General features: G+C 37.3%; 1 protein-coding gene across 4 annotated transcripts; it reads right to left on the reverse strand.

Moving 5' to 3' along the window:
- Nucleotides 1-1,079: 1,079 nt before the first annotated feature.
- LOC110873137 (protein THYLAKOID ASSEMBLY 8-like, chloroplastic) lies at nucleotides 1,080-8,992 on the reverse strand. 4 transcript variants are annotated; one of them, XM_035976668.1, is made up of 4 exons: nucleotides 8,790-8,982; nucleotides 7,917-8,003; nucleotides 2,260-2,706; nucleotides 1,080-1,711 (listed from the first exon to the last, which is right to left on the reverse strand). In XM_035976668.1, exons 3-4 carry the CDS (start codon nucleotides 2,683-2,685, stop codon nucleotides 1,322-1,324), a joined length of 816 nt encoding a protein of 271 aa, XP_035832561.1. In that variant the 5' UTR covers nucleotides 2,686-2,706; nucleotides 7,917-8,003; nucleotides 8,790-8,982; the 3' UTR covers nucleotides 1,080-1,321. The 4 variants fall into 4 exon arrangements, with proteins under 4 accessions (XP_035832561.1, XP_021977753.1, XP_035832560.1 ...); XM_022122061.2 differs by having other exon boundaries at nucleotides 7,917-8,113; XM_035976667.1 differs by having other exon boundaries at nucleotides 7,917-8,555.
- Between the last annotated feature and the right edge of the window lie 14,885 nt (nucleotides 8,993-23,877).

Genomic DNA, 23,877 nt, shown 5'->3' on the forward strand with positions numbered 1-23,877 from the left:
GTTCGGGGCAAAATCGTTAAAGTGACCAAACCATAGGGAGCAAAACGGAAGTTTACTCTTAATTTTTCTTGCTTGATTTTAATAAGTATCATACAAATGTTTAAAATATAGTTTCAAATAAGTTTAACATGTTAAACTATAAGTGTTTCATTTAAAAACCTTGCAAATGATATAAACCGTCTGCAATTTTGTAGAAATTACAAAGAACAAGAAACAAAGGTCAGGGATGATGTATTATACCTGCAAATCCAGTAAATCAATATGGTGGATGCTTGTTCCGTCTTCGTTACACTCATCCAGTAACCTAATTCACATCATTCACTTCCTCCAAGCCCTAACGTTTTGTATCTCTAAACCCTAGGAATTACATCAGAACGGGAACTAACAGTTTACTGAGGTTCTTATCTTCTCCCCCGTCTTCAATTGCTTCTAAATCAGAAATCGGAATCGCAACCGCAACGGTGAGAATCGGCGGTTTAGGGTGGTGGTGGTGGTGGTTTATGGCAGCCGGAGGAAGAAGGGTTTGTAATACTCAGGTTCAAAAAAAAAAACGCGTAGATAAATTTTGAACTGTAGTTGGACAAAAATACCCCTTGTTCCTCAGCTCCCCACTTTTTTGTGTTCCCCAATGAACTCACCCCTCTATATATAGTAATATCTAAATTCATAGTAATATTATGCAATCAAATTCAAAATTGATGAACTATGAAGAATCACCAACAATGATCCACTAGTGTGCGGCGTCCGGCGAATTAGGAATTAGGATTGAGGTTTGAAGTTTTACCCTCAATAGATTTAGGATTGGACTAGGTTTAATTAGAGTTGGGGCTTTACTTTTGAGTTATTTAAACAAAAATTTGATTTATGTGGGCTTTACCCAACTTTTGGCCTCAAAATTAAAAAACATCCTTGAAAAGCGGTGCTATGGCCGCTATACGGGATTCAAAATAGCGGGCAAATAGCGGCATTTAGCACCACTATTTGGACCGCTATGTGATAAGATGTCCGCCATAGCTTGCTATTGATTGCATAGAACAGTAGTGATGGTGATTATTGAATTTTTGCACTCTTTTGCCATATATTTATCAGCTCACAATCTATTCAACTGCAAAATTTCTATTTTGACAAAGGTTATGCTTGTGAAAGTATATGTAGGAAAACAGAGAACCTAGAATGATACATTCTTGCATATCTAAAATAACTAATAACAGTTCAAATGGTATGCTCAATAGTCACACACAACAGAAACTGTCAAGATATTATCTTTAAACGAAACGAAAAATTTCATGTAATTTCAAAATCAAATACGGCACCTTACGTCTTAACGCAATCCAAAAATCTCTTCTGGAGGGTCATAAATACTCTGATCAGGAAAAATCTCCTCAAAGTCTTGTTTAACCTTGTTCCTCAATAAGGGATGCGGCAGAAGCCCCTTTAATAAAATTCTGAACGGCAACTCATCGGGTGGATCGGGGGACTGTTTCATGTCTTCGTATATGTTCATTGCGTCACCGGGAGATCCAAACCTCAAAAACCCGCGAATAACTTCTGTATATGTTTGTGAATCGGGATACAAATTTTCCTTTTTCATGCTTTCCCATAGCTTCATCGCCTCGTCCATTTTTTTGGATTTAGATAATGAGATAATCAAATCTTTGTATAGATATACATCCGGCTGATACCAGTCTTGCTTTTGAATCACCCAAAACATCTGAAAATTCCATAACATAGCTATAACATAAGACTTGTAATAGATTATAAACAAACAAGACAACTAGTTAAGTGATAATATTATTTAGAGTAAAATGCCGTTTTCGTCCCTGAGTTTTGGCCAGCCTTGCGACTTTCATCCAAAGGTATGTTTTTCCGCATCTATATCCAAAAGATTTGAAATCTTGCCATTTTCATTCGGTTTGTTTACTCCTATTTTTCTTGTGAAGTCCGGGGTATTTTCGTCTTTTTTGTTGACTTGGGCAATTCAGTCTTTTTCACTTACGGACTCACTTGTACATTATGCTAAATGCCTGTACATAAAGTGAAAAAGACCGAATTGCCCTTTAAGTTTAACAAAAAAGACAAAAATACCGCTGACATAACGGAGAAAAATGGATGGTGTTAACGAGCCGGCTGAAAATGGCAAGATTTCAAACCTTTTGGATCCAAATGCAGAAAAACAAACCTTTGGACGAAAGTCGCAAAACTGGCCAAACCTCAGGGACTAAAATGGCAATTTACTAAGTAAAGAGAGGTGAGTAAAACCTTGACGGCTAAATCTACTTCTTCTTGGCGTTCAAGCTCATTAAGAACAGCAACCATGTCCATCTTCAAGAGCCGTGAGACATGAACTTTAATAAAGTTATCCAATTTCTCTTCATCATCTTTAACTCTCTTCAACCCCAATATAACAAAAAGGGCTTCTTTGCCGATTAACTTTTTTCCCCTCCAAAGAGAGCCTCTGGGCCTGCCATCATGGTAATAGCGAGGCTGAAAATAAGTGTATGACTGTTGTTGACTATGCCAAACATATTCGAAACTTCGAGTTGGTTGGTCGAACGCTAATTGTATTGTAGAAGAAGATGAAGAAATGCAGTCTTTGAAGATGGGAATTCTTGTTATGTCGCGATGGACCAGTGAGAAGAGAGATAACTGTATCTTTGACCTTAATCTGCCGCCAAACGCTGCCATCGCATAGGCTGAGACAAAAATCTAGAAGAACAAGAACTAGTGTTAGTTATATAAAGAAAACTATTTGTAAACCTGATTACAAACATTTACAACGGTAAGTAGGGAGAACATAAGTAATATCAGGATAGCTGTAGATTGCATTTTAGACAATACTGTTCTAATCTTAGGGGTTGTTTAGTTTGTTGTCCTGGAATTGCTATGGGCATGGGTTTGAACTTTGAAGCAAGCTGGAATGAGAACTGGGACCATGACCCCAAAATCGTCTATGCATATAGGAATGCAGAGACTTAAAGAACAGACAGCATGGTAAGATCTTATTAACAAGATGGGTTCGACCTAAGATGGGCTAAAAAAATTAATTAATAATAATAACAAAAATAAATATTAAAAATAGATAAGTTAAAATAAAATAAAAATTATAAAAATAAAAAACAAAAACAAAAATATAATAAAATATATTATATAAACAAGAAAAAAGTTAAAAAATAAAACTTTTTAAAAATAAAAAAAATAAAATGAACAATTAGTCCAACACCTTTTATGTTGTACAACGAGATGAACATTTAAAAACATAACACCAATAACTATTTCAAAGGATATCCAAAACAAGAACTAAAAATCAGAATTAAGAATTTAAGATGAGAATAAAAGAAACTACTAGATATCGTATCGGTAGGGCTAGCATATCGAGTCAACCCGATCTATTAAGACACGAACCCAAAACAAGTAAACACAAACACGACACGAAATCTTATCGTGTCTAATTTTTCAAACACGAACCTGTTAATAAACAAGTTACACAAACAACCTGTTAAGACACGAAAAAAATTACCAACGTATAATACGACCTGTTAACACACAAAAACGACCTGGTAAGACATATTTTATATTTAACCATTAAGAAACCTGCTTAATGAAACAAAAGTCGCTGAAAGTTTACAAACATCATATATGCTCAGATTAACATGATTAACATTCATCTGATTCAGTATACAAATATCATACATAATCATTATACAAACAAATAAATATGATCTGTTAAAAGAACCTGATTAACATGATAAACCGATGATGTCTGATCGATTATGAACTTATACTATATATGAAATGAGATTAAACATACCAAATCGATGTAGGCTAATGGTGAATGAGTGAAACCGTGATTTGGATGGCGAGCTTGAAGGATCCTGGTGAGTGGTGAATCGAGGAGGAATGAGAGGATGGTGGTGAATAGGCGGCGAGTTCGAGGCTGAACTGATGATGGGATTGGCTGATTTGGGAATGGGTGATGTTTGTGAACTGACTCAAAAAATTAGGGTTGGAAAGAAAGGTAAGTGTTCTATTTGTGTATATCCAGCCATCCAGGTCCCACAACATGTCCCCACATCCACATATTTTTTAATTTAAAATTCTTAACATGCCACTAACGGTCTTATCATGTCGACCTGTTTTAGACACGAAACCTGTTAACTTTGTGTAGGTTCGTGTCGTGTTATCGTGTTCGTGTCAGAATTGTCCGCCCTAGATATCGGTGTCAAATATCGGGATATAATCAACGATATTGACCGATATTTGACCAAAATTTGACAGATGATCTCATATATCACCGATTTTTCCAATGTCAATACCTTTCTTCTTAGTTCTACCATTCTTCTATCTTCTTATTGTTGTTATTAGTGTTTTAAGTCTTGATTGTTAATTGTTAGTGTGAAATGTTGGTGTTTTAAGTCTTAATCAGTTTCCACTTGCTACAATTGTTAGTGTTTTGTAAGTTGTAAAAGGTTATTTTGTTAATGGTAGGAGAGTAGACATTACATTGAACATATGCAATGCATCACAGACATCACTTGAAACCACGAAGAATCAGCCGCCCATCTTATATGTATATTAATAAATCAATGCATATTAAAAGAAGATTTGACATCAATGGTTAAATATTTGTAAAGTTTAAACATTAGAAACATGTCGGCACACATTCAGTCTTTTGTTAGGAAAGATGAACAACCAAACTAAAATTTAAGAATGTGTTAACGCTAATTGGCAAGGTATGTTATAGCATAGTTATTAAAAGCGTTAGGCGCACTCAAGGCACATAGGTCTCGCCTAGGGCCTAGGCGCAAGGCGCAAAAAAAGCGCCGGCCTAAGAGAAAAAAAACGCACAGCAAAAAAAGAGTAAACTGCCAAAATGGTCCCCGAGGTTCGGTCACTTTTGCCACTTTAGTCCAAAACTCAAACCTTTTGAATCTTGGTCCCTGTGGTTTCAATTTTGTTGCCATTTTCATCCAAAATAAAAATTGGTCAGGTTTTTCAGTTAACATCCAGCTTTACTGTCTTTTTCCTCCCTTTTAATGAAGGGCAAAATGATCTTTTAACGTTTTATTATAACAAATTAAAAAAAATCTGACCATTTTGCCCTTCATTAAAAGGGAGGAAAAGGACAAAAAAAGTTGGATGTTAACTGAAAAACCTGAACAGATTTTGCTTTTGGATGAAAATGGCAACAAAATTGAAACCACAGGGACCCAGATTCAAAAGGTTTGAGTTTTGAACTAAAGTGGCAAAAGTGACCAAACCTCAGGGACCATTTTGGCAGTTTACTCGCAAAAAAAAAAACATAAAATATTTTTATATAGAGAAAAATGCCCGGATAGTCCCTGTGGTTTCGCCTTTTTTCACCTATAGTCCCCAACTTTCTAAAACTACCTGAATAGTCCCCAAGTTTTCATTTTTTGTTCCCGGATAGTCCCTGGGTCTAACTTCAGTTACTTTTCTCTGTTAAAATGATGTGAAATGACAAAAATACCCTTTTCTTAAAAGGCCAAATCATAGGGACTATCCGGGCATCTTCTTCATTTTTATTTATAAAACCCCACCACCACACTTCATTTTCAACCTCAACCCACCATCACCCTCCTCCACCCTCCACCATCACCGCCACAATTAGCTGGACAATTAGCTGGGTTTTTCCTCACGACGTCGTATCACAGTCACCATACATACTCATTCGCGTCAACATTCCGTTAACAGTCCCCCTAATTCCACTGTGCACACCACACCGGCAATCGTTAAAACCGGTTCTACAATAACAATTCTCCTAAAAAACCCGGTTCACAGATCAATCAACTATGGGCTGTACAAAATCAAAGATCGAAGACGAAGAAATCGTAAACCGGGTTCACAGATCAATCAACTATGGGTTGTACACCGGCAATCGTTAAAACCAGTTCTACACAATCAAAGATCGAAAACGAAGAAATCGTAAACCCGATTCACAGATCAATCAACTATGGGCTGTACACCGGCAATCGTTAAAACCGGTTCTACAATAACAATCGCCACTGCAACCACCTCCGCCGCTGTACGAAACTCCGCCACCTCCTCCGCCTCCTCTGCTCCAACTCCGCCACACTCTCACACACAGCGTTCATCCTTTGGAGCTCCCAACCCTACCACCGTAGCCAGCAGAGATGATTCTGTGGCTGGCACGTTGCTGTTGCTGCTGCCATCACGTCACCTGAGCAAAACCACAAGAGAATTCCACGCATCGGAGCCGTCACAGCGCTGCTACTGTTCGACGAAGATTTGGGATTTGGGGGTTTTGTATTGATTTGGGGTTAAAGGATTTGGTTTGGCGGTGATGGTGGAGGGTTTGGGGGTTTTGTATTTGATGGTGGAGGGTTTGGGGGGTTTTGTATTTGATTTGGGGGTTTTGTTCGACGAAGAGTGACTATGGCGGTGATGGTGGAGGGTAGAAGAGGGTGTTGGTGGGTGGAGGTTGAAGATGAAGTGTGGTGGTGGGGTTTTATAAATAAAAATGAAGAAGATGCCCGGATAGTTAGACTCAGGGACTATCCGGGAACAAAAAATGGTATTTTAAGGAAAGGGTATTTTTGTCATTTCACATCATTTTAACAGAGAAAAATAACTGAAGTTAGACACAGGGACTATCCGGGAACAAAAAATGAAAACTTGGGGACTATTCAGGTAGTTTTAGAAAGTTGGGGACTATAGGTGAAAAAAGGCGAAACCACAGGGACTATCCGGGCATTTTTCTCTTTTATATAATAGAAAATTGATACCATTCTTCAAATAAAATAAAACTAAAGCTATTATATAACATTTTATATCGTCTATTTAGTACCAAAAGTTATAAATGTTAGTTTATTAGTGTAGAAAAATAGTTTTTGTTAGATAAAAGTAGAATACTTGCTAGAATTTAGAGAATTTTGCCAGAATCTCGCTGGAATATGCACATAAACCATCACCTGGAGAATTAAGGCGCCACTGCCTTGACTTAAGGCGCAATTGCCTCGTCTGGCTAGGAAATTGCGCCCAGGCGCAAGAGGCGATAGCTTTTAACAACTATGTGTTATAGAACTCTTTGAAGCTGGATCTTCATAAAATATATTTTCTTTTGAGTTCAAATCATGGAAAATAACTCTTAACTGGGAATGCAAAGGGCTATAGGTGACAAAACTGGGCAGATTGAAAGAAATAGTGCAATGTCAAACAGTAGGTTGGTAAATCAATACCTTGTATAATTTACTTTTGGTTTCATATATTAGTTATGATTACAGTAACTATCATCATTCATCAAAAAATGATCCCTTTTTTTACTAAAGCACCATCGGAAGTTGTAGAGGCATGAGTAAGCTTTGAGAAACACTATCGATATCCGTTAACAACTTAGCTACATTTATAGTTGAACCCACAGCAACAAAAGATAACCAAATTGACAAATGTGCACATAAATGGGTTGAAACGTCCTCTTCTAACTATGGTCGAAAATAGTAATGTTGCCACTTGCTTCAAGTCCTAAACTTCTCTACCAATATACCTCCACCAGACCTACCCTTCATCCATTGTGTTATGATCTGATTGTAACAATAGCTTTTAATAATGGATTGTACTTTATATATATGTTGTATCTGAACTCTGAAGCTCTGAACTACTCATGGAATGTCAACTACCTACTTATAAAGGGTATTTTCACTGCTTTCAAAGGCATACCCGATTAACAAATTATATTGAGACATTTCATCGAACACTGGAGTGTGTCTCAAATGACCCGACAAATCACAAAGATTCAGCTTCACATCACATAATGCATGCTTATATCTATACACATACAAAATAAAACAAAACTATATCAAAAAACGCAAACTTAATCATATCATCACATTACTAAGGAACCTAATTGACAAGAAGAACGAAAAGATTAATCAAAATACCTTCTCAGAAACAGTAATTGATGGCTAATCTGTAAACGAAGAAGATGATTGCAGACGAGTTGCGTATTAGGCGTGAGTGTTCATCTCCTAAATGAAGATGTGTCGATTTTTTGAATTGAAGATGAGTTGCGTATCAAGAACCCTCAAAAAGGCCGTGTACGGACTAATTTTGACAGGCCTAAGTAACAGCATCCAAACTAAACTTCAACCAAAACCAATGTTTTAAAAACCGGTTTTTAAATCATACCAGATTGAGCTAAAAAATGGTTCAACCAGTTGAACCGGGTTGTACCGGGTGGTTCAACCGGTTTAACTAGTTAACTCTATACTATACACATACATCCAGATTTATATACTATCATATTTATATACACACATACATCCATATTTATATAGCTCAATAACTAACTACTATCATATACACATACATCCATATCTATGAAACATCCTCTATACATGTTGACACACTAAGATACTACTCTCTACCAGTAACGGATCCAGGATTTTTTTCTACTGGGTTCACTTATTTTGATGCTAACATTAAAAATTTCGGGTCGGTTCGATGGTTCGGATCAGGTAAGGTTCATCATATACGAACTGCCTTTGGAAAAAAACTTGAAATATTCTTCTGCATACTACCTAAATACCAAATTCAAGTTTCAATATATTACAATTTAACATCACAAATCAAAATTTTAAGCAGATTAAAACAACATACGTTAAAAAATAACATCCTAAATTCTAAGTTTCAACAAAACAAGTTAAAAATGAACATCAAAATAATCTAAGTTTTAACAGAGCACACTAGTAATTCGCAATTTAACATGATAACAACAGATTATAACAATTATTATTATTATTCAATTAACACACCTGAGATGTGAGAGAATGAGGCTGGCCAGAGAAGCGCGTTGACGGCCGGAGGTGGAGCGCCGGAGCGGGGACGGTCACCGGAGAGGATGGAGGTGAGTGGGGCAGGGGTTGTGCCAGGTGGTCGCTGGATTCTGGAGAGGGTGAGGGTGGAAGCTATAAATGTTGTTCACACTGTTTTGTTTCAAGTATAACCCTAATGGTTTTTTTAAAGAACAAAAAAAAGTTTTTGATAAAAATTACAAACCGAGTGGGTGTCTACAACAACAAAAATTCAAAGAAAACAAAACTTAAAATGACCTACCAATTGCGGACTTGAGTGATGAATTTCGAACGAACGAAGGGGATGGAAGTCTGGAACGAAATTGGTTGATGAAGATGGAAGTACAGGACTAGGGGTGCAAACGAGCCGAGCTACTCGCGAGCTACTCGAGCTCGGCTCGAAAAAAAGCTCGAACGAGCCAAGCTTAAACGAGCTGGAGCTCGAGCCCGAGCCTAAAAATCAAGCTCGTTTAGTAAACGAGCCCGAGCTTCGCTTATCGAGCTCGAGCCGGCTCGCGAGCCTAATCGAGCTTTCTGTTTATATATTTTTTATTAATATATTAAACATATATTTATATAATAATAATTACCATTTATATAAATATAAAAAAATAACTTAATTATATGTATAATAATAATTATAATTAATATAAATTAATTAATAAATACTAAACGAGTCGAGCCCGAGCCGAGCTCGAGCTTTCATATGTTAAACGAGCTCGAGCTCGAGCCTGGTCGAGCTCGGGCTCGGCTCGGCACGTTTGCACCCCTATACAGGACGAACGATAGAGTGATGGAAGTGAGGAATAAGATGGAGTAGATATGGAATATTGAAAGTCGCTAGGTTAAAATTGTGGAGTAAACACGAAGATGGGCCAATAAAAAGTAAAAATTCAAACCCACAAACTAACCTGGGCCGGTACTAGGGATGAGCAAATGGTACCTGATACCGGTACCGAACCGGTTTTTACCCTCAACTACCGGTACCGAACCGTACCATACCGGGTATATTCGGTATCGGTACCCACTTTTAGGGATTTTCGCTACCGGCCGGTACCAAGCTCATCCCTAGCCGGTACCGGTATGGCGGTTCAAACCAGTATATCGGATGTTACCGGCGATACAAAGTCGATGTCGTTTCCCCTATTTACCGGGGTGTTCCGTACCGGATTTACATCCGGCACCGGTAATACCAGTATAACCAGTCGATATTTACCGGTTTTTTAAACATTTACCAAAACAACCAAACTGAAACAGCCAAAAACGATAAAAGAGGGGGGCAAAAAAGAACGGTCAAATATGGTCAAATAACAAAATTTTATTCAGCTAAACTAGTTAAATTTTCGCCCGCGCGTTGCGGCGGGGACCCAATGACTGCAAAACGCGTGTCAGCAACGGCAAGCAGATACTGAATATCAAAACATAAATAAAAATGTCGTGAAAAGGATAGTCAATCCGTCCTAAAAAACGATTTTAAATAACCTAATATATAATAATAGGAACCACATGTCCTACACGTTGGAAATTCGTTTGTTTTCAGTTCAGATATTACGGTGCTAACACGTTAAAATATGGATGAGATCGGTACCTGTAACGGCACCGAAAGTGTCGATCCGGAAAATCATCGAAATTAGGTACCAACACCGAAAATGCTCGGTACAATACGGTATGGTATTTGAAGGTAAAAATCAATAAATATAGGTATGGTGCTAGACTGGTGTCGAACCGAAAGTAACGATTCTGAAAACGCCAAAAGGTGGGTATCAGTACGGTATGGTATTTGAAGGATCACATGCTTTGAACTGCTTGAAGCTGAATGGAGTTTTAGGCGCTTCGTTCTTGGAATAAGAAGAGGTGCTGCTAGCAGCATTGATTTCACTGATGTTAGTGCATGCATCTGTCGACTTCGTCTTGTATCGAGTCTTGTACTAGATATGTTAGATCAGGGCACGTTGTACGAGAAAATAGGAGATTAGGTTGAGTTTGAAGCTGATTTCGCTTGAAAAGGCTGATTCCGCTTGAAATGACAAGTGTCACTTTCAAGCGAAATCACATGTAATAGATTCCGCTTGAAACACACTTGGTCACTTTCAAGCGGAACCCTAAGCCTATATATAGTCGTTCAAGCGAGATCAGTTGTATTAATTCGGAATTTGGATACCGAGGTGCTGCCGGTTTTCCTTTTGCGTGTAATCTGTTATATATCAATCAAAATAGTGTTTAAAGTGAAGAACAAGCTGTTTCTATGTCAGTTTCTTAGTTTCTGCCTCTGAAACTGATCAAAACTCCTCTGATCGACTCGTTTCGGGTCCGTACACGATCCTACAAGTGGTATCAGAGCTCAGGAGGAGGAGTTCTTACCGATTCAGCTGGAAATTTCTGTTTTTCTACCCTTTCTTTTCAAAATTTACAAGTTTTTACGGTCAGAATCAGTTCAATTTCTCACAGTTTGTGTAAAAGTGCATATTAACAAACCCTTGAAAGTTTCAAAGCAAAATTCACAGTAAAAATGGCAGAAATGGATCTTCAAAGTGATTCCGCTTGAACAGACAAGTTTTGTTTCCGCTTGAAGTTGACATATTTCGCTTCAAATACACTATTCCGCTTGAAAAGTTTCAAGCGAAATTAGTGTTTTCGTTTCAGTTGACATATTCCGCTTGAAAAGTTTCAAGCGAAACTTGTTATTTCGCTTCAAAGTGTTGAGATTCCGCTCCAAATCATCGTGATTCCGCTCCAAACTGATTGCTGAGTATTCCGCTTGAAAAAGTAGTTTGGGATTTCGCTTGAAATTGTTAAGTTGGTATTCTGCTTGAATTTGTATCTCGCTTGAAAAGTGCTATTTTGGAAAAAATGTGTTATCGAATCATGGAAGAAGAGTTTTATAACGCATTTGCTACACCTTCGACTACTCCGTCTATTATTACTCAAAACATGAACTTAGAAAACGAAACCGGAACAATGCAAAAACCCCCGAAACTTATGGGAATCGAGGAGTGCCATGGATGGAAGAATCGTTTTGAGAATTGGGTTCAAGCAAACCATCTAAGAGCTTGGGAAAGTATTGAAACAAGATATGTTAGGCCACAGATAAAATCATTTCAGAATTCACAGATCAAGAAAGAGACAGTTATAAAGGGGAGAAAATGATGATTAGTCTTTTACAACAAGCCGTCAAAGAAGACATCTTTATTTTGCTTCAGCATGATGGGAGTGCGTATTCGATTTGGGATGCACTTGAGAAAAAGTTTGAAGGAAGTACAGAAATGCTCAAGAGTAAAGCATCTTTGATGAAAAAGGAGTTTGAATTGTTTACTAGTATGCCTGGTGAGACTACAAAGACTCTCATTGAGAGATACTGTCATCTTGTGCGTACTATGTCTCAGTTGAAGATTACTAAAACTCCAGCAGAATGGGTTGAGAAGTTAGCGAATGCATTACCACAGAAAGAATGGGGTACTTCTCTGATGATTCTGAAAAATTCTGGAGAATTTAGCAGATTGTCAATCGGACAATTTATTGAAAAGTTGGAGGCACAGGATCTTGAACAGCAGAAGATTGCAAGAATGAACAGTTCAAGCAACCAACAAGACATCAAACTATACAATAAAGGAAATGTTCAAACGGTTGAAACAAGTCCAAAGATCCAAACCGCGTTTAGTGCAGGAAATCAATCTGGAACAGGCAGTCAAAGTTCAGTCAACACTAGTGGGTTATCAAATGTTAATCCTCCAAGTGTTCAAAGTGCAAATGTTGGTAATGGGCATATGATTCAGTGCAATGTGGCATTGCATCTTCAAAATGGACAGAATTTTTCTGAAGAAATTGTAAAGAGTCATATGGGATTACTGGTTACTGCTTTGGAATCTTATGAAGGGTTGATTGCTGGAAAAATTGGAAATCCGATGCTAACAAAGGAAGATTATGACCAGATCGATGCAGAAGAATTGGAGCTTATCGACATCAAATGGTGTCTAGCTAGTGTCCTGAGAAGAGCTGAAAAGTTTAAAATGATAACAGGAAGAAATGATTTTTTGGATGCTCATCTTTCAGCTTTAGGTTTTGATAAATCTAAAGTTACTTGTTTTAAATGCAGGGAGAAAGGTCACTTCAAAAGAGAGTGCAAAAATCAGGAGACTAGTGGAGCAAAGAATCCCTTTGGAAAAGATGATTACTATCGGAAGGCTATATATCAGCAAATCACTCATCAACCGCATCAACAAAAGGATTCACAAACTGCACATGGAAAAATGATCGAAGATGCAAATAAGAAAGCTTATTATGGCATTATTGATCAAGATGACGAGAAAGTGGCTGAAGGCTTTAGCTGGGACAAGTACATTCCAGATGCTTCAAATGTTAAAGCTTTCATTGCTCAGATTATTCAAAAGCCAGAGTTGATGAAGGAATGGATAGCTGTGTTATCTGATGAAGAGAAAAGTGAAGATGAAGGATCTGTTTCATCTGAAAACAGTTCATTAGATACAAGTGATGATGATGATGAAGAGATTGAACAGATAAATGTTGGAAAAACTCATTTATCTTCTGACAGTTTTGAATTTTATTTTGCAGATAAATTGAAGAAACTTAAAGAGAGAAAAGCTGCAAAAGAGATGAAAGAAACCAAGATTGTTGAGAAGATAGTTGAAGTGGAAAAGGTAGTTGAAGTCGAGAAGATTGTGGAGATCGAAAAGATAGTTGAAGTCACGAAACCTTGTCTTACATGTTCAGAATCCTGCAAACAATGTGAAGAAAAAGACGAGAGGTTTAGTGAATCAGAAAAGTTGAAAAAGAAGTTGTTGTTTGATGTCAAGAATTTGAAAGAGTTATATGATGTGTTGAACAAAACAGTGAACAGTTTGCAAAAGACAAACACTGAAAGAGAAAATGCTTTGAAAATGATGAATGCAACCATGATGTCGAAGCAGAAACAGATAAATTTTTACATTGAAGAATGTGCTAAATGGAAGCAAGAGTTGGATGGTGAAAAAGTTGAAAATGAAAGAATTAGACGTTTATTGAGAAGTTACACAAGTTCTGATTACTTAATTGACAGAATTTATCCTACTGTTGCAGGTTTTAAGGCGTTTAAAAATGAAGAAAAAAAAGCCTAAGGAAAGAAGGATACTAGTAAGAAACAGAGTGTCTGTTATAATAGATGTCCGCCTCCGATATGGGAAGGGTACTCGCCTAGAAAACCGAATGAGGAACAAGTTAAAAAGGCTGTCAATATAAAGTTAGAGTCCGAGTTAACCGATGTATTACCAGACAACATTGACATCACATTCACAGCGTCCGACACAGATCATGAGTCCGAATTAATAAAAAGAATGGTCGATCAGGTGTTGGATAAGGATGAGGAGTCAGAGTCAAAATCCGAGTCCGAAAGTTCGTGTTTGTCAGTGGGGTGAAGGTGGATACATTGGATACGATAGATATGGGGGTGAAGGTGGTTATAGTGGATACGGGGGTGAAGGTGGATGCAGTGGATACGATAGATCTGGGGGTGAAGGTGGATACAGTGGATACGATCAACAGCGAACGCAGTTCTTGTATACTCAACCCATTTCTCCGAGGGAAAACGGGTTTATAGTAAAGCTTTTTTGTTGTCAAAATCTAATTTGAATGACGAAACATTTGAAGTTGCATATACTTTGAATGATTCTAACAAATTATATTTTGATAAAGAGTTTCCAATAAGAAGTGTTCGATTTGAAATGATCAAAAAGGTTTTCAAAATGTCAGAAATTAATATTTCTGAAATAAAAGATTTAAATCTTAATGAAAAACCTAAAAAATACACTTCAAGAGTTCAACAACGTCTAAACAAGAAAATGGGTTACAATTATGGTTCGGAATCTCGAAAGAAACCAAACCATAATGGTAATTTCAAAAAGAAAGGTCTCGGTTTTATTCCACCAGAAAACTATAAAAATGAAAAAATTTCTAAAAATACAAAATTTGTTTCAGGACCGTCTGCTGAGGAGGAAAAGAAGAGCTCATTCTGGAGACAATCAAATCAAGAATTTCTTGCTGAGAAGAAGAAGAATGAAGTTCAAAGAAAAGAAACCAGAACCTGTTTTAGATGCAATGAAGTTGGTCACATTGCATGGAACTGTCCTAAAGCAACTAATACAAAACACGGAGTTTCTGGAAAACTAAAAGAAGTTGTTGTTGATAAAACCGAACCACCAACTGAGAAATTTAAAGTGTTCAAAAATTCAACATATGAAGTTGGTGAATGTTCAAAGAGATTTTACAAGTGTGAAACTTGACAACCAAAAGTGGGTTGTTAAGAAATCTGAGGTAAAATCTGGCGATGAATCTGATTCCACAAAATCAGAGGAGCCACATGTTGTTAAAAAGAGTGAAAACTCAGTTCCTTCAATGGATGATGAGGACTTTCCACCATTGAGGACTGAAAATTTTAAACAAAAAATTGAGAAAGTTGAGATCTCGAATCAATTTTATTCTGAAAAGGATGAATTTGATGTTGAGAAGGCATTTAATGGAAATGTAAAGAAAATTTTTGGAAAGATGATCGATAGGAAGGTTAAGGGGGTTAAAGATTTTTATGCTACAAAGAAAGCAACTTACACCCCAGCTGCAGATGAGTTGATTTCACCCAAGGCTGGTCAGGCTTGGGTGGACATTTTCTTTGCTTGAAAAACCTGACTTGCCGGAGATCCCAAGTTCGTAATCGTGGATCAGGAATCGGCATCATTCATGATTTAAATAGATTGTGTGAAATATTTTGAAATTGTTTAAATTTTTATAGGTTGTGACTTGTCGGAGCTAACAGGTTGGTAAGTGTGAAGCAGGAATCGGCATCTTGATTGGTAAAATGGTTTGTGTAGATGTTTTATTCCTACATGAGATTTAAATGATTTGGATATACTTACAATTGGTAAGAGGTTGGATCTTACAAGTGATTCATCAAGGTCATTAGTTTGAACTTGATGTAATCCTCATTTAAGTGATTGAATGAACAAGATGATGAACCAATCCCTACAAGTGGTAAAATCAACTAAACTTATTTTTCGGAAAAATCATTTTGATTAAAACAAACTTAAGTGTTTTGAAATCATAATGAGAAAATAGTTTGTTGAAAGGGGGAGTTCCTTGATTATTTATGCCAAGTGAATGGCGAATTGAGGTGATTCGATATCGGTTGTCAATTTTCTGTACAGTTTGTTTTCAATTTTCTTTAAATGTGTTTGTATTTTAGGGGGAGTAAAAATTTCAGAAAATCCAAAAACATTTGAAAATTTGAAAAATACAAAAACATGATAAAATCAAAAATGAGTTTTGGTGTATAAAAGAGGAGATGATAGTACATCAGTGGACTGTCACAACTTACTAAAGAAATGGAAAGTAAAAATGTGATAAACAATCTCACTGCGGATATGCCAGTAGGTTTTTGCACATATAGTGAATTGTGACGAGATATAAACACCTAAATTTCAAACTTGCTTATATCATGGGGAACAACTTCTTGGATATATGGGTAACCCCTGAAATCTTGTTTGAAAGGTCCCTCTTTCTGAGATACTAGGTCTTTATGCTTAGTGATATCTGGGGTATTATCCCGGGACTTCTGCTGAATGGAAATTATGACCTAGTCCCTGTATAATACTTTCTGCAAATGCTTGAAACATAGCACCGCCCTCAGCATAAAAAATGATGAAACATTGAAAAATGCTAATCATGTGTTGTTGAAGAAAAGATCCTCTAAAGGGGACACACCAAAAGTCGAACCGTCATCTCTCTGCTGAACGGAAGTTCTGACCTGAGCTCTCACGGTTTCGCATCTAACCCCTTACAGATATCATCTAGGTATACTCACCTGTAAGACTGAATATTGAGATCTGGATACAGGAGTATATTCAAGTAGTGGGACACACGGATAAGATTAAGTCCTTAAGACATTAATATTGTATCTCGGTTCAGTTGAAATTTGTGTGAAAATTTAAGTGGACCAATATACTGACAATCTAGGTGAATTGTTTAGAACTCAAAATGAAATGAAGCTTAACGGTGTTGGTGATTTGTCTCAAAAACTGATATGATCCTCTTACACAAACTCACAAAAATAGTGTCTGTAAATATTTCTTTACTGCATTACATTTTATTTCTTCTTTTTCAAAATCTAAAACGATTTTCTATGTGGTTTAGCATAAATTTTGAAAAATTCAAAAAGATTTTCAACAACTGATATTGAAAAGCTGATTTTCAAAATTCTATGTGCTAGACATGATGACCATTTTGTGAGGGGGATTTTGTTCTTAAACAAATAGGTTTTTATCAAAACAAACAAGTGGTTCATCAGGATTATCTTTGACAAATCATTTTCTGGTTAATTTGAGAGAGAGTTTGAGTTAGTGCATACATTTTGATATTAAATTGTAATGAAATTTACTTTGAGGTAGAGATTGTGCAGATAACCTAAGCTGGATGAGAGCCAGGTCATGATCTTGGAACAACCTTTTGAAGAGCCAGGTTTCGATACCTGAAGTTTCTGAATGAAGAATGAGAGCCAGATTACGATCCTGAAGCAGATGATGCTGATGAACTTAAAGAATTCCAGCACATTGTTAGGGGGAGTCTGTTGATGCTGATTGAAGAGTAAAGCCCAAAGACTGATAAAGACTGAAGATGAGAAGACTCGACACTTACGACTCGTCAACATCTGAGGGGGAGTCTGTTAGTGCATGCATCTGTCGACTTCGTCTTGTATCGAGTCTTGTACTAGATATGTTAGATCAGGGCACGTTGTAGGAGAAAATAGGAGATTAGGTTGAGTTTGAAGCTGATTTCGCTTGAAAAGGCTGATTCTGCTTGAAATGACAGGTGTCACTTTCAAGCGAAATCACATGTAATAGATTCCGCTTGAAACACACTTGGTCACTTTCAAGCGGAACCCTAAGCCTATATATAGTCGTTCAAGCGAGACCAGTTGTATTGATTCGGAATTTGGATACCGAGGTGCTGTCGGTTTTCCTTTTGCGTGTAATCTGTTATACATCAATCAAAACAGTGTTTAAAGTGAAGAACAAGCTGTTTCTATGTCAGTTTCTTAGTTTCCGCCTCTGAAACTGATCAAAACTCCTCTGATCGGCTCGTTTCGGGTCCGTACACGATCCTACAACTGACGATTTGAGGGATCACCTTGGCCATTTCCTTGGTCTCGAGAGAGGCATTTCGTTTGTCAGCATTGTTCCTCTTAACAGTTCGGCGGGTGTGGGATCCGAAAGAAGACATCTGTGAATCAGATGAGATTTGATTATATTGGGTTTTGTTGAAAAGTTTAGAGTTTTAACATCCCAATTATTACCCATGTAAAGTTCAGTAACACGTCGGCACATATTCACGTATACACATAATTCATGTAAGCACGTATACACATAAGCACGTATGAGCACATAATTCACGTAAACACATATTTTGCACGTATTCACCTACATTTCAAGGACGCGTAGCGCGTGCGAGAGTTGCGAGAAATAGCGAGTAGTATAAGCGACGAGTTTAGCGTATGAGGTTTCTTAGTTTGTTTGCGATTAGTTAGCGTTTTAGATTACGGGCTGTGCGAGTTTTGAGCGTTTTGTATAGCGGAGAGCGATGAATCGAAACCACAAAGCGTAAAGTTTAACTCTCACAATCGAAAACACATAATCATAATAAAATCGATGACGCGTAAAATCAGCGATTGCAGGCTAGAAAATAAATAGAGTGTCTTGGGTATTAGTGGTGTGTGTAAGGTGTAATATGTTTTTATTAATATTTTAAGCCCATTTTACACATTAGTCAAGTTTTAAATTTGTAAAACACGATATTCTACTAACACTAAACACACACATGGGCAAGTGCACCCATCGTGAGCATAGTATAGCGTTGGTAAGATACCGAGGTCGTCCAAGGACACAGGAGCTTTTAATACGGTTTATCCTCAACGTCTAATCAAACCAAATTTTTTTGAGAAAATATTTTAAACATGAAAAATAAAAACTAAAATGCTGAAAATAAAAATAAAATAAAAACAGATAGACAAGATGAATCACTTGGATCCGGCTAGCCTTTAATGTATCCTTTGATAATTTCCGCACTTTTGCACTTTTTAAGAGATTATTTTAGTTATAGTAGTAGGCCCCTCTTTTGAAGGTGGCGTTACCCTCAACCCAGTGGTTTGAGTCAGCAAGGATACAATCCCAAAGGGTCGGAATATTGAAAGATAATTAATTAAGTTATTAATGCGAAAAGTGGTAGGCCCCTCTTTCGAAGGTGACGTTACCCTCGGCTAAGTGGTTTGAGTCAGCAGGGATTCAACCCCAAGTAGCCGGTTTAATGTATTAATAGTAGTTTACATATGATGGGATCAAGCCATTCGCACCCTCGCCATCCAATACCAGTGGGTATTGAAGGAGGTCCTAGTAAGCTTGACCCAGGTCATTGCAAGATCTATACACTGAACAAGGCAAGAACCTTACTAAACCATTCCCTTAACCCCCGACCAGGTATCCAACATATCTCTATATAGACCATAGAGATATGAATGGTGAAAATCTTTTACTTTATATAGACAGTAAAGTAATGCCAAGACACCACAGACAAATGATAAAGAAGTTTCACCTTCAACATAAGAAACTAGTTATTAAAGTCATTAATACAAAACCAAATAAAAAGTGCGAAAAGATTAAAAATCAAAAGTAATACATTAAACGCTTCTCTTTACCAAGTGATGTAAGAGACTTAGCCAAACATGGCCTTTGATTAACAAGAACTCTTACTATCAATCTTGGATCCTGAGACTACTACACACACTCTAAGGTGGATGATGGATGATGGTGGTGGATGTGAGTGTTGTAGTGGTGGTGGAGTGATGGCAAAGTGGGAGAGAGGTAGTTTGCCAAGGGATGCCTTTGAGAGGAACCAAGCACCCCTATTTATAGTCTGAACAGAAGCCTGGCCACGGCCCCGTGTCTAGCGGACACGCCCTCGTGGCCATCCCTTTTCTCTTCCTTCATTAATTGCATTTGTTAGCATTGGGCTCCACACGGCCCGTGTTCGTTGGGCACGGCCCCGTGTGCAGAAGCGTATCTGTACTATCAAGATTTGCAAGATTCTGCAAATCTTAGCATTAGAGATTGAAAGTATCTCCCCAGCACAGCGGAATTCAACTCCTTGCTCATCAAATGGCTCTGCTTTAGCTTTGAACGCAAACGTGCTATAGAACTCCATGCTATATTCGTGGACCGAATGGAGTCTAGTGCAGAGGGCCACCCTTAGTGGACCCGTGACTAGGGTGTTGAAATGATCTAGCTGCCCCACAACTTCCAGGGTCTCGAGGCATACTTGTCTTGGATTTTCCTCGAGCCTTTTCTTGAGAACATCAAATCTGGCTTGATAGTTCCATTCATTTTGATTGAAGCTTGTGAATTTTCTAGCCATATGAAAGAAAACACAAAACAAATAGCACGAAACAATAAATTTTCAAAGAAAACTGAAAACATCAAGCTGAACACGGCCCCGTGGTCACTGGCCACGCCCCGTGTTCGGCTGTATTTTGCTGGCCACGCCCCCGTGTTCGCTGAGCACGACCCCGTGCTCAGGCGTCTATTTCTCAAAAATCTCATTTTTTGACCCGGTTTCGAAAACTTGAAAATTTTTGGTTGAGTAGGGGCGGTTTTCCTCGAAAATGAAACCCCAAGTGCCTTTTTTTCGAAATCAAACTGTTTACCCCTTCAATTTCATCTATTTCGGTTAAAAAACAAGGGTTTAAGGTTTTTGTTCAAAATTGCGCAAATCCACAAACAACTTCAGTTGATTTACTTCCTATTACATGCAACTATACTAATACTAACAGATCTAAGAAAAAAATTGAGGTTTGATTCGGTTCAAGTTCAAGAACCCTAGATTTTCCCCAAATTTTTTGTGTTAAACTACATTCAAATCATTAAACTAACTATGATGATAGAATCATACCTTGACGATGTTGAATGGTGGAAGAACGTGAAAATCTGCAGAGATTCACGGGGGAACCAGAGAGTTTTCGGGGAAACGGGTCGTGTTGAAATGAAAATGAGAAGACAAAGGGTTTTATCCCCGACAGTAGCCGTCCATGGCCCCGTGTCCAGCAGACACGACCCCGTGGGCAGGTAAAAGTTAATTTTTTTAGTTCACGTGTGAGTGACCTATTTCCCAAAACTTGGTTTTAGAAATCGTACCGATTTTTGAAGCTTTTCCGACGTCCATTACCTGCAAGATATGATGTTGATACGCAAACCTTCGTTTATTCCTCGACCGCTTGTAGCGAGATCTCCTCCTCTTCATCCTCAATGAATCCTTGATAAAGCTTTAGCCGTTGGCCATTGACTTTGAATGGAATTCCATTCTGAGATTTAATTTCAATTGCACCGTGTGGAAAATTATGGGTGATAGAAAAAGGTCCTGACCACCAAGAGTTTAATTTACCGGGAAATAAGAATTAAACAATAGAACTTGATCACCTACCCGAAATTCATTAGGTTTAATGTGTTTATCATGCAAATTTTTCATTCTTTCCTTATAAATTTCAGAGTTAGAGTATGCGTGATTCCTTAATTCGTCTAATTCATTCAATTGACAAAATCGATTTTTACCGGCAATTTCTATGTCTAAGTTTACGTTTTTTATTGCCCAGTAGGATTTGTGTGCTATTTCTACTGGCAAATGACAACTTTTTCCATAGACAGACTTATATGGGGTGGTACCTATGGTTGTTTTATATGCAGTTCGAAAAACCTATAAAGCATCGTCTAATTTATCGGCTCATTTCTTTTTATTTAATCCTATAGTTTTTTCAAGTATTTTCTTTAAACCTCGATTAGTCACTTCGGCTTGTCCATTTGTTTGAGGGTGATATGCGGTTGAGATCCGGTGATAGACCCCATATCTTTTTAAAAAAATTTCAAGTTGATGGTTACAAAAATGGGTACCCCTATCACTTATTAACGCTTTTGGAGTTCCAAAACGAGAAAATAATCTTTTCAGGAATCTTACCACAACCTTTCCATCATTTGTTGGAAGAGCTTCGGCTTCGGCCCATTTTGACAAGTAATCCACTGCCACAAGTATATATTTGTTTCCTTTTGATGGTGGGAAAGGTCCCATAAAGTCGAGTCCCTACACATCAAAAATTTCACAAACAAGAATGCCATTTTGTGGCATCTCGTTTTTGGAAAAAATATTACCTGATCGGTGGCATGCATCACATGTCTTGATAAGACTTTGGGTGTCTTTGTAAATGGTTGGCCAATAGAATCCTGAATCAAATACCTTTCGTGCGGTACTAACAGCACCATGATGTCCTCCGTATGGACCTTCATGACAATGGCGGAGAATTCTTCTTGCTTCACCACCATGTACGCATCGGTGGATAAGTTGGTCGGCACACATTTTGAAAAGATAAGGATCTTCCCAAAAATAATGCTTTACATCGGCAAAGAATTTTTTTCTTTGATGATGTGACCATCCTCCTCATAGTGGTAATTGTAACCTCCTGAGTATTGATCCATAAGAATCACTCAGCAGACCACAACAGAGTCTGGGGACCAGAAAACAAAAATAAAAACAGAAACAGAGGCTCACTGTCACACCCCGAAATTATCAGAGCATTGGTGTGACTGGACTGGTATCTTCATTGCACAGCGGAAGCAAAATCTAAGTCTTTCTATAAATTGAACGCCCGCTAAGTACTCGACTCTTCATGGTTCTCCTATTCCAACCGTGCCATAATTTCTGAAATGCAACATGAGAAAGAAACATGCGAAAAATCAACATAAAGTTGAGCGAGTTCATAGTTTGTTTGTAAAAGATTTGAAATAAATCTTTTTGAATGACCGGTTTTTGTTGTGTTGTTGAATGTTTAAATACTTGAATGTTTAAATACTTGAATGTTTAAATACTTGAATGAAAACATGGTATGTATCTTGAAGAATGTATGAATGTTTGAATGTAACCTGTAAAACGTATCCGTAACCGAGTACTATGAATGTTTGAGATCGCTAGTGGTTTGCAAGGCCACTAACATGTGTCACAACATAGGAAGCCACCAAACCTAGGCATTTTTGTCACCTTGACTGAGACACAGAAGCACTCATTGGTAGAAGTAGGCCAAGAGTGGGGTTGCCTGAAACCCATTAGATCTAACCTTTTGTTCCGCGGTCTGAATGTATACGTTGATTAATGGTGCTTATGGTACCCTATTCGAGACATGATCTAGAATGTTTCACTTGAATGTTTTTGTACTCCATCATACCATAACACATGTATTGTAAGCTCTTATTTTCCCGTAGTTTTTAGAAACTAGAATTTGTGTGTATGCATATTTCGAAAAGTATGCTTGTTTGAAAAACCGGTATAAAACATAAGCTTTTCGTAGGCCATTTGTTTCTGTTAAAACTTTCTTGTAAAATGGTTTATGAATAGGTAATTCTTGTATGCTTTGCAAAATGTGCATGTCTTTCCACCCCGAAAACATTTAGAAAAATGTAAAACAGTGAAAAAGTGGGGTTATGAACTCACCTGAATATTCCTTGCAAAGCTAGCTAAATACGACTTCGCGATATCGTTTCCAAGACGAGGCTTGCTAGCTTGCATTCTACAATATTCCTAACATGGAATATCTAATAAGTTTCTAAGCAAAAACGGTAACTACGTGTTACGAAGCTCTACCGAATCGTTAACTGAACGATTTGACGTAAGTTGTTAACTTAATGAAAATGATTAAGTTATATTTGTTTAGCTTCGTTTTGTGAAGTCGTATGTTGATATATAGGAATATTCGTATGAAAGTAATATATAATAGACTTGTATTATATATTCCGTCTTGTATATTTTGCCAAAATATATGTATATGCCGTTTAGGCGTTCGAAACAAATATAAAAGTTATATTTATTTTATGAAAACTTCATCGAGTCGTTGCATGTTTAAAATAAATATATACTATATTTATTTTTTTATAAAAACGAATCCATCTTGTTTGTTATTTGGAATAAATATAAAAACTTTATATTT

This window comes from Helianthus annuus, chromosome 8 (genome assembly GCF_002127325.2).
Source record: "Helianthus annuus cultivar XRQ/B chromosome 8, HanXRQr2.0-SUNRISE, whole genome shotgun sequence".
In the NCBI taxonomy this organism is placed as follows: Eukaryota; Viridiplantae; Streptophyta; class Magnoliopsida; order Asterales; family Asteraceae; genus Helianthus; species Helianthus annuus.

What these genes read in the sequence shown, in the direction of transcription:
- LOC110873137 (XM_022122060.2), bottom strand. Translation starts at nt 2,685, where the DNA reads ATGGCAGCGTTTGGCGGCAGATTAAGGTCAAAGATACAGTTATCTCTC. An exon ending in AAGTAGATTTAGCCGTCAAG is followed by an intron (nt 1,712 to 2,259) that starts GTTTTACTCACC and finishes TGGAATTTTCAG; the next exon opens with ATGTTTTGGGTGATTCAAAA.